Below are 15247 nucleotides of genomic sequence, written 5' to 3'. Positions count from 1 at the left end.
CGTCGTCTGAGTTGCTTGTTTTTCCTTTTGCCCCGCAGCAAGGTGCTGCCGTTGCCTTTGATGTGTTGTAGGTGAGAAGGATATGATGGTGTTCAATGTGTTGGCATTCAGTTTCGGTTTCGGCGTCCAGTTTCGTTGCTGTTCGCCCAAGGGTGAACTAGCCGTGCGTCCTTTGTTAAACATACAGCCGTATATCCGGCGCATTTCAAATACATGGTAAAAGAACTACGAGCAATCACAAAAATTTCGTGCTTCTTTGCAGCGGCACACCGACAACTCGCTGATCGACAACTTGCTGACGACTATTTGCTGACCGACAAGATGTTGACTTGACGTTTGGTGAAACAACAAATCGCTGAAGGACATTTTGTTCAACGACCTAAGAAAACCTAAGAAAACCTAAGAAAACCTAAGAAAACCTAAGAAAACCTAAGAAAACCTAAGAAAACCTAAGAAAACCTAAGAAAACCTAAGAAAACCTAAGAAAACCTAAGAAAACCTAAGAAACCATTCGAACCTAAAAAAACCTAAGAAGCCTTCCAAGAAATCCAGAAAATTAGCGGGTCAATTCTTTTGCTGCGAAGTGTCCGCTACCAGACGTCTTGCGTCAAAATGTTTCGAAGTTAAAATGTCCCAATGGAAAATGTCCCAAACCGAAGTGTCCCAGTGTCAAAATGTCCCGCGGCGAAAAGTCTTGCGTCGAATTTATTTGCGGCGAAATGTCACACTCCCAAATGTCCGGGTGCGGGGCAGGCGGCAGGCGCCTGCGACAGGAGAACCTGGCTGATTCACCATTTAAATTTTAATAAGAATTTCTGAATCACAAAAGAAGGTGATGAAATGAAAATCTCACCGATGGCGGGACCGGATGCATTAATAATTTCTGAATGCATTATGCTGAACCGTCTTAAGATTTTGATACACTACACGAACAGACTATCACTACTTCGATCTTCCTCATTTTATTCACTTTAAGTACTTCGGAATCGCCCTTATTTCATTCAGCTGAGCTGTATACTGATGTATTCCAGACTTATGGTGTTAAGACATACAGACTGGTTTTTGGAACTAGTCAGAAGTCATTCCTACCGGCCTGCCTATGGCTTCTCTCCGGATTCCGTACGGTTCTGCGCGTTACTGATTGTGCTGAGCAGGATCACCGCGCTGCCGATGACAACAATCGCCGTCGTGAACCACATTGCCAATTTGCCACTGTTTTATAATAACTAGCTATAATGTACAGTTCTCTTGTTCTCCAGTAATTTAAGTAATCGTGTCAAGTCCTGCAGTGGCCAAGTGTTATGTGTATTTGTCCATTACGCCGGACAAAGTTACTGTTATCGGAAATTTGTCATGAATTTAATTTGTGTTTATTCAGCGCAGAAATGCCGATCGACTCCCATTCCCTGTGTTCAAGCTCCGATGCCTCTTTATGTAAAAACCATCTAACCGATTCCACTTGCCACCATAGGCTACATAATATCATGATACTGTTATAGTTGACCTTGTGTAAGTGCCAGTTTCTCTGTTCGAACCAGGCAAGCACATCTGTTGTCAGGTGTGACAATACGAACGCTCCGACCATCTCCGGATTGTTGTCGTTATAAACTATGCTTATCGGAATAAATCATTGCCGGCGCACGCAGGTATTACAATAAGACGTAAATCTCCTTTTTGTTTGTTATGTCTCCCGTTACTAGTTTGTACTTGCATCGTGACACTTATTAAAAGTCCTATTCGTTACAGAATACACTTGCTGGCATGCTTAAAATCATTGTTCACCGCACTGACCATGGTGAGTCTTGTTGTTCTACACGGAAATGACTAATAAATTTCTTTATCTGCGCAAATGGCGGCACATTTTGTATTGACTGCTCGTTTCACAATTCGGAGGCCGCTAAAAGATAATTATTAGTACAAATGTGGCCGTTAGCCTGATGCTATGCGAGTACGTAAATAAGCCGGCGCTAAAGATATTAGCTCAAATTTCAAAATATGCATGGACGTTTTTCCCATTTCGGACACTTTTACATTATGGATCCACATACCGGACGCCAAAGACACGCTTTTCCCTGCGTTGCTCCATATTAAGAAATTTGAATACTTTCGCGTACAAAATTGAACAAAACACAACATCCGGTTTGTAATCAGCGTTTGAAGCGCTTCTGTCATGTGGAACAACGCGGAGAACACCGTGACCTTTAGTTCCCTACATAAATGCTTCTTACAAAAATGTCTGGAATGCGAGCAAGGGCGAAGTATCTCGAAAAAAGGAAACATCCAGAATCTTTAGTGTTACTGTATAGTTATATTCAGCACTATATGTTGTATGATGAGTGTTTACATCTGACCGCCGCTACAAGGAAACGCTGAGCGCTGCTTAAGAATGGATGTTAGCTTTCCGATCCCAAATTTTTACTAGCGCAGCAATATACGAAAAGTGTCTAAAAGCCATCACCAAACACGAATTAATCGTACCAGCTTATCAAGATTAATCACTGAAAATTGACTAAGGTATTAGCTGCCTAGATCTCATACATGGCAGATCCACTTTGCTCCCGATCAGTTTTTACCCGCATCCCGGTGGGGGACGATTGACGACGGGGGCCGCGGGTGGTGCCACGGGCGGCCGAGGTGCAACAACGGCTGGAGCCGGAGGCGGTGGTTGGGGTTGTGGGCATGTCTGCACCGGTTGGCAGCCGTTGGTGGCGGTGCGAATGTATCCCGGTTTACACATGCATCCGGGTTTGCAGTTGACCGGGCATTTGGGACTGCGGTTGTTGCAGGTCGGGTCGCATAATCCACAGGGGCCCTGCTGCTCGTTGCAACGGCAACCACGAAAGTATTCGTCCGTGCAGCCGTAATTGACGGCGTCAATAATCATTTGTAGAACAGGGTGGTTTGCACTGCATGCACAAGATATTATGGGGATTACAGTTACTGAAATAACGTATTTATGGAGCATTTACGTTTAGCTGGTGGCTGGAGAAATATGGCTACGACAGGCGGATGCCTTCGACAGGAGAAGACTGCTGCTTTACCATTTAAATTTTAATATACATTACTGAAAATACTGCTGAAATAAAAAATTTCGCCGCACCCGTGCCGGTGCGTTCTAAAGCCGTGCGACTAACCCTTGAACCGCACCTAATGGGTTTATTTTGTCTTACACTTTTCCTCGTCGGGCACTGAGCACGCTTGTTTCCGCCACCGTGCAGCGCTCACTTAAAGCTTATTTTTTATCGTTTATTCCGAGCAGCGTGTGCATTCCCGTATAACGGACTACGCAGAGCATTCCCGTATAACGGACTACTTACTACTTACTAGCTACTTCATCTGGCATCTACAGTATTATCAAGACAAAGCTAGTTGTGCATATTGAGAAATGAAAAACATTCACATTTTTGATCTTCCTGCGCTAACTTCTCATGGGAGAACTGCAGCAAATTTATGATGTACGAAAGCTCTTTCTGTCTACTGCCTTTCCATCGTGTAGTTATGCTTATACGCACTGTAGAATGATAATATGATCATGATTCATGCAGATTCTTCCTCCTCAACCGCATCACGGTATGACTATCCATACAAACCGTACTTCAACCAGTCGCACTCGTAACAGTGGTCAACATCCTGTTATTTAGGATTAACGACTTAACTGTAATTAAATCCATTAATCAACCCGTAATGCAATCAGTGTCTGTCCTCGGAACTTTTAATGACATGAGAGACAACGAGGATGTTTTTTAAGCATTTAGATTGGCTGGTCGGGAATAATTAGGGCTCGATGTTGTTTCTCTTGGCAGCATTGCTGTGATTTTGTTAACAATGAATTAAATCAATCCTTCAACAAAAAAAATCAGGCTACTAAGATTGTTACGGACATACGGCACATAACCGGACGCAGTCATTGCCGGCAAGATAAACAGCCGGCTTACGGCCGCACATATGGCCAGTGTCCATCATCAACAGCAATTAACGTTTATATTTAGTAACGAGTATCGAGTAAACAGTGGTCTTGTGCCTTATGGATAATGTGCTGGTAATTATCGTGTTGTCTTATCAATCATAAGCATATGGGCTATTAAGGGAGATGTACGTACTGTCCGTTGTCCACTCTGTGTGTATGTGCGACTGCAAAACTTGGCAATTATGTATTCGTGCACTTGACCTAGAACCTTTAAACGCAGTGCGAGTGTGCCTTGGAATTGGATTGGTTTTAGTTTTCTCTTGGTCCGTTTCGGAGTTGTTCGGTACTTTTGAATTAAAGTGAAAATACCAACTTTAGCATTGCCGCTTAGCTGCTGCGTAAAGTCTGCAGCGATACGTAGTAGTGGAACGATTAATGTATCAAGATGTGTACTTTGCCTTTCATTTGACTGAACGGAAATGATGTTATAATTTTTTTGTTAACAATAACTGATACTCTACTACATTTCCCAGCACGAATCGCTAATCCGGCTACGCCCAATGCTTTTAATTGAACAGTACCTGACAGTCTCTTGTTATTTGATTACCCTTTCCAAAATTATGCAGTTCAGACAAAACAGATGTGTAAATTACAAGGCATTCTTACCGGTCGTCCGCTGGGCTCCCCCCGGATGTCGTAAGGTTTTGCGCGCTAATGGTGGTGATGAGCAGAACCACCGCGCTGCCGATGACAGCAGTCGCCGCTGTGAATCGCATTGCAACGGTCTTACAGTTAGCTTCTAATGGAAAACGTTTGAGTGTTTCGCACGCGTGCGTGTTTGCTGGGTCAAATAAGAAATCAAACTGCAGCAGTATTTATACGAGTACAGACCCTTCTTGTTTAAAACGCTGTCGTCCTTTAAGTGCAACCCGTCCGTCAAAGTAAGTAATTGACTTATTTTGGTACGTCTCTAATTGTGCCTGGAAACATGTCCGCTTTTAGACAGTTCTCCTGTTCTTCAGACAATAACCGGTAATTTAATCATGCATATGACAAGTCCTGCAATGGCAAAGCGTGTTTATTCAATATCCATTACACTGAACAAAATTCATGGAAGTTAATCGTGATCTCTAATTTTTGTCTACTCAGCACAAAAGCGTCAATCAATCCTTGTTCAAGCTTCGATGCCACTTTACGCGAAAAATAGAGTAGATTACAGTTGTCACCCGAGGTGACAGATGCACATAAGATCCAGTTGTGATTATCCCTTGCGTAGTGACAGTTGCTTTACTCGAACCGAGCAACTAGCAAGTGCATCTGGCGTGAGCTGCTGAGGGGTGCTTTTTCGTGCATGACTTTCAAATTACTATTAAATAGTACAATTGAAGAAGCCTTTCACGAATTTTGGCACCGTAGTTAATTAAACAGGACGACAGTTGAGACAATACTGCACTTTCTCGTGGTCGTCAGTGATGATCGGGCACACGATTGTGTGTTTTTTATTCTGTCTTTATGAGCGAGCAGTTTTTGCTTGTTCGACGGAAAGTGGAGGCAAACAAGGGAATATCCCAGGGACAAATGCTTATGACTTTATTCGTGATTGCTGTCATGAGTAATTAGTAATTACCGATGATGGCTGCGTGACAGCGTTCCGGCGCTTTGGCCACCAAAAGAATAAAAGAAATTAAGTTAAATGCCAGAAAACGGAAACAGAAACAAGCGGGTGCTAGAAATGCAACGATATAAAACGAGCTGCAGAGAGCACAAAAACTCTTCATAAACGAGATGCAATAAATGTTTAAATGTTGCGCATGCTATTAGTCCTGGAGAGATGAAGATAACACTAGTGGTAGTCGCTGTTTGCGCAGTTGCAACGCATTTGTTCGGTGTCGGCGCAGCACAAACTACGGGAAACCCAAAGGATGACAAGTAAGCAAACTGGCTATTTTGAATACATGGCTACGAAATCCTTACGAGTAAAATTCCTCAATGTTTCTCGTATTTTGCTCACTTTACGTTAACAATAAGCATACTCGTACGCTTTCATGCAGTATATTGTTACGGCCAACCGGCAGCGCACGCGCATGTGGCGCACTGCATGAATAACGGCTGATCGCACGACTTGCTTTTGCTGTTCTGTGCAATTAACATAACACCTGTTGAGCAATGTATGAAAACATACGGCTAAAGCGAGAAAAATTTCAGAAAAACCGAAGTGCCTTTTTGGCATTCTACTAGAATATGGCAAGTACATATGGACACGAGGCATTTACGATTGAGTGACGTTTTTACTTGTGTCTGCTAACTGTGTAAGTTCGGGGATCTTGAAGAAAAGCGTTTACGGCACTATACTTGCAGGTCTTCACTAAACTTATTGTTTTTCCTTTCGTCTAACACCTGTCCCAGTGGCCAAGTGATAGGTTGTCCCCCTTGCGAAGCAACCTGCAACAATCGCTTCCCCACGTGTGCACAGTCGACGTCGAGCTGCCCCGTGCCACGCAATTGTGTGTGCAAGACCGGAACGGTGCGCAACCAGGGAAGTGGACTGGCCTGCCTGATGCCCTCTCAGTGCCCAGCACCACCTCCGGCCCCCGTCCTTCGTCCAGCGGCACCTGCTCCCTCGCCTAGCGTCATCAATCGTCCCGCGTGCAAGAAAAAATAGGGAGCACTAACTGGTATTGCGCTACTGGGAATGGATATCCTTCGAGGAGTGTGCTGCTTCATTACTGTATCTGGATAACCTTAATCCGTGCTGGGGATGGGTGTGCTGCGCAGTTGCTTTTTTGTCTTCACTTGCCGCACTATGATGATATAGGACGATTGTATGCTAACCAGCTGAAAAAGGGAAAATCATAATATGGATGCAGAAATCAACAAATTCCTGACAATTTTGTGGCTGCTTGTTCTAACTTTTACGTAATTTAGTACATCGACCAGTTTTTCCTCGGACCTCGGTTATGTACTTTTACTTACGCAGATTAAATCATCCGAATCGTCAAAACGGTGAACCACAGAAACAGTTTATGTAACAGTGAGATCGTCCCGTATTTTAAAAATTCGTGTAGATGCACGGTATCTTTTACTTTCGCGCACTCCCAAAATTTTTTTCTCTTGCTCTATGACATTCTGTAGTCAAATGATTTGTATACATACTGTATGTGTAAAATACGTTTTTGCGTGCAGCGTCCGGTTGCGGAGTTATGAGGGTAACAGAATTCCAAAAAGTTTATAATGCGTTCCGGTGTACCAAAAGTCTCATTATGGACCGTTCTCCTTCAAATTTTACAAGTAAATCAGTAAATGCATATGGCCACGAAGATCGGTTTTACACCGATTTAGACTTTCATTATTACATATTTTCAAATTGTACAATAAATTTTAGGATCGGTGTAAAAACGTTCGGCATGGTTATGGGCATTTACGTGCAAAATTTGAAGAGATCGGTTTGCATTTAATGCATTTGGACTTTTTTTGGAGTCTTGTCATCCTCACAGCTCCGCAACCGGATGTTGCGCGGTAGTTCCAGTAACAAAAAAGATTTTAAAAATAAGTTATTTGAATGTGTTTCAATTTGGCACAGATCAACACAGGTTAGTGAGTTTTCAAAGTGCCAATAGTATTACAGAGTGAAGTAGGTTAGCAAGTTTGGAAACTGCCACCAGTATCACAGAGGGACGAATTTGAGTGAATACCCCAGCAGCCACCTGAATCACAGAGCGACGTAGATTAATGAATTTCCATACTACCACCAGTATCACAAAGCCGCTGCGTGAGTGAATACGGTAAACGGATCGCGGAGGAGGCTTTTAGATATTTAGACATAAAGACACTTTTGACAGTAACATATTGGAGTAACCAGATTTCCAGATATTTTTAAAATCTCGAAACTCTGAGGCTCAAAAAAACTAGAGGCTCAAATTATTTATTTATCCACGTATTTCTGATATACGTAATATTTGTTCAGAGTATATTCGAGATCATACGTCTTATACAAAGTATCTCCAAGTACCAATTTTATTTTATTTGCCAATTTTTACTGATTTACGTGTTTCGAGTTTTTTCGGTAATATTATTTTTGCAAAGAAATTTATTTTTGCGTAACTTATTAAATATATGATTAATTAATTTATGAGTTACTGGTTTATCTGGGCTATCAATGATTATCACCTCATTTTTTACTTTGTTATTATTTTGATTTATTCATCCGCATGAGCACCGTGGCTTCAGGTTTGGACTGTGCAAGGAGACGGGTTTTGTTAAGTTCTTCGTTCCGGAAAACTTCCAGCGGGCTTGACAGCGAAGCATTGCAGAGCGGCACGTCTAATCGTAATTCGTTTTTCCGCCAAGAATATGACAGAAGACAAGAGCGCTGAAGACAGATAGGTTTGTAATTCCGGTCTTAGCGCAAAAGACAAAAAATAAATCGAGGACGCATATCATTTCGGAGAAGCAGTCGAATTCGCACGGATGCAAACCATTATTAGCTGCTTAAGCTAACCAGCTTGTTTTCAAATGTACAGGTATAATGTCGTCTAATAAGGTGCGTTTTTATTATCACGTGAGCAGTAATCCTCCAGTGCCGGACTGGGATTGGCGATTCTTCCAGTGAACGGCGGAAAGTCAGCACCGTTGTCCCAGATGATTAGCAGAAAGGGCCGATTGGCTTCGAATGCTGGGAAATAGTTGCATGTGTAGAATGATCGCATCATTGGGGCAGTGTGTTGCCGTAATTCCATGTTCGTCGACATCTAAAAATTGAAGTTTCGCAAAAGCTACCGGCAATTTTGCGAACAAACTTTAAAACTCAGCCAAATTCCACAGCGGTTTCCATCTGCATTGGCATGTGGCATGCTGTTGGAAATCGATATGAATTTTTGCGTGACTTCTGCATTTATGATCAGCATGCCAGGGCACATATTTTTCGGCTAACCAGAAAAGCATTCCTGTGCGCTTCATCGGCCATTGTTTAAAAAACAACGTATAATGTCTGATGCATTTCATAGTCCACTTTGGAGATTCAAAGTGTAATTTCTCACCGAGAAATAACTCTTTGAATTTCCAAAGCAGACCTCGTTTGGACGGCAAATATTACGCAAGCGAATATACTTCCTATAAAGGTCAATGTGGGTGTTTAAACTTTCCGCTAGCAGCTTACTGAAAATGAGTAAATCGTAAGACGCACACGGAACCATTTAAAACAAACCTCTGGGCAGCGCTGCAGGGGTCGGCCAAGATTACCTTTGCCTCCCCTTTGCCTTTGCCTTTTAACTTTGCCTTTTTCAACTTCACCTTTACCTTTGCCTTTGCCGCCCTCAAAACCTTACCGTCCCATTTAATCTTCCCAAAACGCCGTTTTAAATAACCTTTGCCGTCGGCTACAACCGTTGCATGACACAACACCGTCAAACGATTTACCATTTTCGGAACGTATAGTCGGCATTCGGCATACAGGTTGCGAAATTTTTGTTCTTATTAATACAAACATTAAACAATAATATCGCCCTAAACTTAAATTCGATAATTGAGACCGTCATTACGCCGAAACTGGACAACTTTAACCTTAAAGGTTGCATCGATTCGGAAAGGACAGTGGGTTGCAATTCTGAACCTGCAAAAAAATATTTTAGAATTTTTTGAAAAAGTCGGTATCTTGAATCTGGTTAATGCTTTATTTGGCCTTTTCGTGCAACGGGACACATAGTTCGTTTAATCACTGGTACTGTAACAAAAGGATCAAAGGACAAAGTATTACTAACATTTCTGGTGCTATGATCCCAGCCCATTGAATGTAGGCTACGCTAGGATACATTCAGGATATCACATGGTGCGTTCTGCTGACAAGTGAGTACCACTTGTCCAATTGAACGCTGCGATCCTCCAGAAGTTTGAACAAGCTACGTACCTACTGAGCGGCAGTACTTTTACAGAAGCCGAAAATCCTAAACCTTCTGTGTGCACTAATTACCGTATGTACGCCGAAAAGGAGTGGTTGGTGACCATTTCCGATAAACAGTCCCAAATTCTAAATTTCTGGCCGTAAAGTTTTGGTGTAGTTGTCTAATGTACAGTCTCGGCCAACGTTCGAAAAACTAATCCGTGTTTAAGACAGGCTCCGCGAACTCCTCAGCAATGACTTTAACCCACCAAAGTCAGCTACCAGAAGGAACGTGAATACCAAACTGAAAATTGGTGGGTCTTCCTCAAATAATTCAATCAAGAAAAATTAATTTTTTGGGAATTTTCTTGACCATAGGTCAAGCAGGGCGATAGCCTGCCAAACTGACAGGGATGGGCATCCTGCCATTTGGCAGGTAAAACGCCGGAGTTCATAGGAAACGATGGGGAGATCGCACTGAGAAGCACGACCCCTTAAAAGAACCGTTTTGACAAGACCTACATTTGTCAGATACTGTTATGGTCATCGAGATGACCATTGGTCAACAAATGATAAAATTACACAAAAATACGTTTCCGAGTGGCCATAGGCTAACAAAGGTGCAGAATCCACTTTGTTTATATTAAGACAATACAAAATGACCATAGGTCAGATAAAAACAACAGAATATATCAGAACAGTTAGATATGCGGTTTTTGTCAGTTATACCTTCGTTATACTGCATGTTGTGCTGCAGTAGTAATAGCAGTACATATGTACTTTCTTGCCGCTTCCTGCTTTAATTTAACTTTTAGTGAAGTTTTTAATTTCTAGATGGTACAACTACTGAACTATAAGTAAACTATGCAGTCTAAAGTTGCCTGCCCCTAAAAATTCAGTGACAGGTTCCCTCAGGGCATAACTTGCATTAAACGCTGTAAAGGCACCGGCACTACCGGCAAGGTCATTTCCGCTATCACGCATTTACACCACAATAACTGACTGCAAGATGTAACTCATAGAACGTGGGAATGTTGCACAGAATTAAAAAGGTAATATGTAGATACATTTCATATAATTTTACCTTCCCAGCGATGCAAATCATGCCATTACATCCTATGCTGAACTGGGTAAAGACCATAAGTCTTGCAGTTCTTTGTTATGTTTAGGGCTATACAGAGCAACCTACAGAACAGTAATGAAAAAAGATACCAAACAGCTTCAGTTTGCCAATGTCACATTTATTCTTACATTTCACAATTTATTTGTAAGTAACAGCCTAAATTTTCCGACAAAAAACATGAATGTTGGCAATTTTTCTATGTTGTTGACCATTGGTCAGTTTGATGACCACCGAAGCACAAGGCATTTTAGCACTCTTTTTGCCTGATTTTTTTGATTCCTTGTGGGACTTTTTACCAAGTATCTGAGATTTTATAAAGAATTTATAGTTTTATTGTTAAAGTAGCGCCATGCCCATTCCTGTCAAACTTGGCAGGAAATTTTTGAATGACTCTGTTTGCCCACTGTCCAGTTATTTTTCAAACCATTTGGTGCTTTTGTAATGTCAGCCACCGGGTCTCTTTGAGTGATTTATCGGTAAATTATCGGGTAATGGGAAAGCTGCAGGAGCAGCCAAGACCTCTACGAACCCAAAAAGTGCCATTTCGGTCATCTTTGGTCAATGGTTGTGTGCCCCATACGTGTTTCATTTGATGGTCGAATTTTTTTAAACAACCAGCAACATCCCTGCTGTGAAATAAAATCATTGAACTTAATCTTCCTTCATTATGAGCTGGAAGGGGAATAAAGTCCGCCACCCTGCCATTTGACAGGGATGGACGGGAACGGGTTAATGGTAGTTTGGGGGTTAATACATAGTATCGATGTCCTATGTAACCGACGCAGCGGATCCAATAGGTCATCTCCACAAAAGGTAACCGACACAGCGGATCCATTACTACACACTTCCAAAACATAAGGAAAAGGGGGAGGGAGGGTGGGCAGAAATTCCCAAACACAATTCAAGCAGCCACAGAACTAACTTTCAGACACTGCACTCAGCTACATCAATCGCACCACTACATACACAAACTTTCCATGATTTTATCCATAACATACAGTGTTACAGCTGACCACTGCCCAAGCGCCCCACCGGCGCCCAACCGCATCTCCCCGATCCGCCTTTCATCCTTCTCCGCTGTCTTAACCGGAATTAGCTCCGCTAATTCTATTTAAGACAGGCTCCGCAAACTCCTCAGCAATGACTTTAATGGTAGTTTAATACATAGTATCGATGTTAATACCTAGTATCGATGGGGGGGGGGGTTAATACATAGTATCGATGTCCTATGTAACCGACGCAGCGGATCCAATAGGTCATCTCCACAAAAGGTAACCGACACAGCGGATCCATTACTACACACTTCCAAAACAACCCCCCAAAACCCCCAAATGCGTCAAACATAGGGTCGCAAGCCGTCAACAGGATTAGTGGAGCGGATATAACCTTGATACGCATCGCTCTTCCACCGACCGGAACGCTTAATACAGATATCCGACTGATGACAGTTCGCGGCAGTAGTCGCAGCTCCGATACGGAAGCTGTGCGGTGTAATACAGCGAAGTGTAGAAATACCGTGCAAAAGTGCCTTCAACATGCCGGCGAAGCGAGAGCGAGCGAGAAATGTACCATCCCGAAAAGTAAATAAAGGATAATTATTAGGTTAATCCAGATCATTACGCAATATGTAGTACTTATAGATAAATCGAAAAGGGCACACAGATCTGTTTGTAGCAGACAAAGAAACGACGGAACCTTGAGCAAAGCCTTTAACCGCGCGAGTAATAACAAGCGACTTTGTGAAATCAAACTTTCTATGCTCACACAGCCAGTTAGAAACACCAGATGTATATACACGAAGCGTCGCATATGATTTACTAGACTCGAACAAATATGCAATGAAACGCAACAAAGATGTGCAGCTAAGCTGATATTTGTGTTGCTGGCAAAAATTGCGATAAGTGGTAAAACCAATACTGTAAACGGACCGAGAAGAAGATGCAATATGATTTTTTAATAACAATTTAATGGTAGAATCCATGCTATTCAGTAAGTAACTCATTCAACACATCCGGTACGAACTTAGGGTTAGCATTGGCATTAGGACAAAGCTGACGAAATTTAACTAGCTGATCACGTGATAAAGCATCGGCAACATGATTCGACAAACCAGATATGTGAACAAGTCGTAAATCGAAGTTATGCTGAGCCGCACAGAAAAATATTTTCCGCATAGCACTGTTTACTTGCAAATCAGCAGAGCAAAACTTAGACCATGCCTGCACAACAGCGAGATTATCAGAATGTAACTGAACTTTCTTGCCGGCCAGTAACTTTCCCCATAGCAGACAGGCAATGTACACAGGAATTACTTCACAAAGTGCGATACCATACTCCGCCATAACCACGCCAGCTGGCCATTTAACAGAAAACCAACGACCGGCAAAATAACCACCGATACCAAACGATAACGACGCGTCAGTGCATAACTGCAACACATCCGCTGTTGACCAATCCACATCTATGAACGAATTAGTGCCGTTCCATGTCGGCAAGAAATCGCGCCACCACTGTATATCAGCATGGACAGCGGCATCCAGTACGACTGTATCCAGCTGATTAAGATTAAGATTTCTTTGGGGAAATCTTTTTATAATGAAGGCGGAGTTATCCGCTGACCACCGCGCGCGCATTGGTCAGTCGTTCCTCCCCTGGTCAGGTAAAGCAAACGCTCTCCCATTCCTGACCACCTGGACTCGCCTATATAAAGCAGCTGACCACCAGCCGGCAGCCATTAGTTCGCCCGTTTTGCCTGGAGAAGATTTTTCTTTCGATTCAACGCTTTTGATTTTAACGTTTTTAACGTTAGCGAGTTTCGACGTTTACAATGTTTTCTCGCGAGCAACTAGAGGCTATTTCTAAGCCAGCGCTGCGTGACCTCGTAGCACAGAACGAGTTACCAGTGTCCGGCAACAAGACAGCCCTGGTTAATCGTCTCCTGGCTTTCTACAACCCTCCACCACCGGTCGTGGAAGTGCAACGCGACACAGATGTCATGTCCATCCATGCCGATCACGACGAATCTGACGACGATGAGGACGGTCTGGATGGCTTACCGCCTGCCCCGTCACCGCCGCCACCGTGCCCCTTTGCGAAGTACGGCTTGTCAGCAGCCACCAGCAAGCGCCTGCGTGATAACGGCTTTCAAGATCTGCAGGATCTTAAGCTTATCCCAGCGCATCTGCTACCGACTGTGGTTTGCAGCCTCCGCGACGAACTTGTTCTCCGTCAGTACCTGTATCCTCAACCCGCCGCCAGCACCAGCACACTGACCGTATCCAACGTTGCCAACCACATGCGCACCGTGACCGTGGATGATCGTGCCCGCGTCACAGCTCGATCCCAGCACAAAAGGTCACGCTCTCGTTCCACTTCTTCTTCCTCCAGCTCATCATCCTCGTCTTCGTCCTCTTCAAGTAAGTCTGACTGTTGTCTTGACGATGCAGCCAAGTTACCAACACTGGCCCGCAAACTGCCCCGCCCGCATAAGTTTGTCTTCGCCCGCGCGCGCATTTCCGCCACCGGCCGCACTAAATCGAAAGTTGACCCACTGGACCTGCATCTTGACGAGTTCATGAGCGGCAGTCTGTCGCTGGCCAAACTCCTTGCCGGATCCCCGAAGCATGCCAGTACTCTCGCTGAGTATCTGGATTACTTAGAATACTTGGCAGTTAAACGGCAGGACTACTACGCTAAAGCAGTACTGCAGTTTGATAACGACTTCCGCCGAAAAGCCGCGTTTGAAGGTTGCCGCTTAGATAACGCCACAGCCCGCGATGCAATTGGTGGAAAATACTTTCACGCTAAACATTTGTTTGCCGCCACTCACTCAGACTTCAACCGCACCGGCAACAACAACCATGCAGGTCGTTTTCGCACCTACAGCAATCCTAATGCCGCCAACAACCGCCCCAACCCACCACCACTCTGCATCCGTTTCAACGAAAACCGCTGCCCGCCGAATTCTAACTGCCGCTTCGTCCACCGCTGCGACCGTTGCAATCGCACCGACCATGGCCGTCTGCAGTGCCCCATTATCGCCAATACTTAGCCCTTCATCGCGAGAAAGAGATGAAAGCGCAGTTACTGCTTTGTTTTCGGAATCTGGTTGTTTTTGCTCTTCTTCTAATTACAGTTATTCTCCTTCTCACAATCTTGATAACTTGTTATGTCAGTCTGTTAATGAGTGCGGCACGCTGGCCCAAGAAAATGCTCTCTCTGTCGACAGTAATAAAAGTCTGGCCTTGTCTTGCGATGTTGATCTCTTGCAACGCTGTAAACTGACACAAAAGCATACAGTATGGCAGGCTGAATTAATTAATGACCCTGATGCAGAATTCTT

At 43.5% G+C, this 15247-nt stretch overlaps 1 protein-coding gene across 1 annotated transcript; it reads right to left on the bottom strand.

Annotated features, from left to right (window-relative positions):
* Positions 1 to 2151: 2151 nt before the first annotated feature.
* Positions 2152 to 4781, bottom strand: LOC129597004 (uncharacterized). Its single transcript, XM_055494421.1, has 2 exons — positions 4574 to 4781; positions 2152 to 2906 (listed from the first exon to the last, which is right to left on the bottom strand). The coding sequence occupies exons 1-2, from the start codon at positions 4681 to 4683 to the stop codon at positions 2570 to 2572; spliced, it is 447 nt and encodes a 148-aa protein (XP_055350396.1). The 5' UTR covers positions 4684 to 4781; the 3' UTR covers positions 2152 to 2569.
* Positions 4782 to 15247: the final 10466 nt, after the last annotated feature.

Source organism: Paramacrobiotus metropolitanus, unplaced genomic scaffold (assembly GCF_019649055.1).
Source record: "Paramacrobiotus metropolitanus isolate TYO unplaced genomic scaffold, Prichtersi_v1.0 Parri_scaffold0000099, whole genome shotgun sequence".
NCBI classification, from domain to species: domain Eukaryota; kingdom Metazoa; phylum Tardigrada; class Eutardigrada; order Parachela; family Macrobiotidae; genus Paramacrobiotus; species Paramacrobiotus metropolitanus.
This window is presented reverse-complemented; position numbering and strand designations above follow the sequence as displayed.

Coding starts and splice junctions, on each gene's coding strand:
- LOC129597004 (XM_055494421.1), bottom strand. CDS start 4,683: ATGCGATTCACAGCGGCGACTGCTGTCATCGGCAGCGCGGTGGTTCTG. Junction 2,907..4,573: donor GGGAGCCCAGCGGACGACCG/GTAAGAATGCCT, acceptor TTGTGCATGCAG/TGCAAACCACCCTGTTCTAC.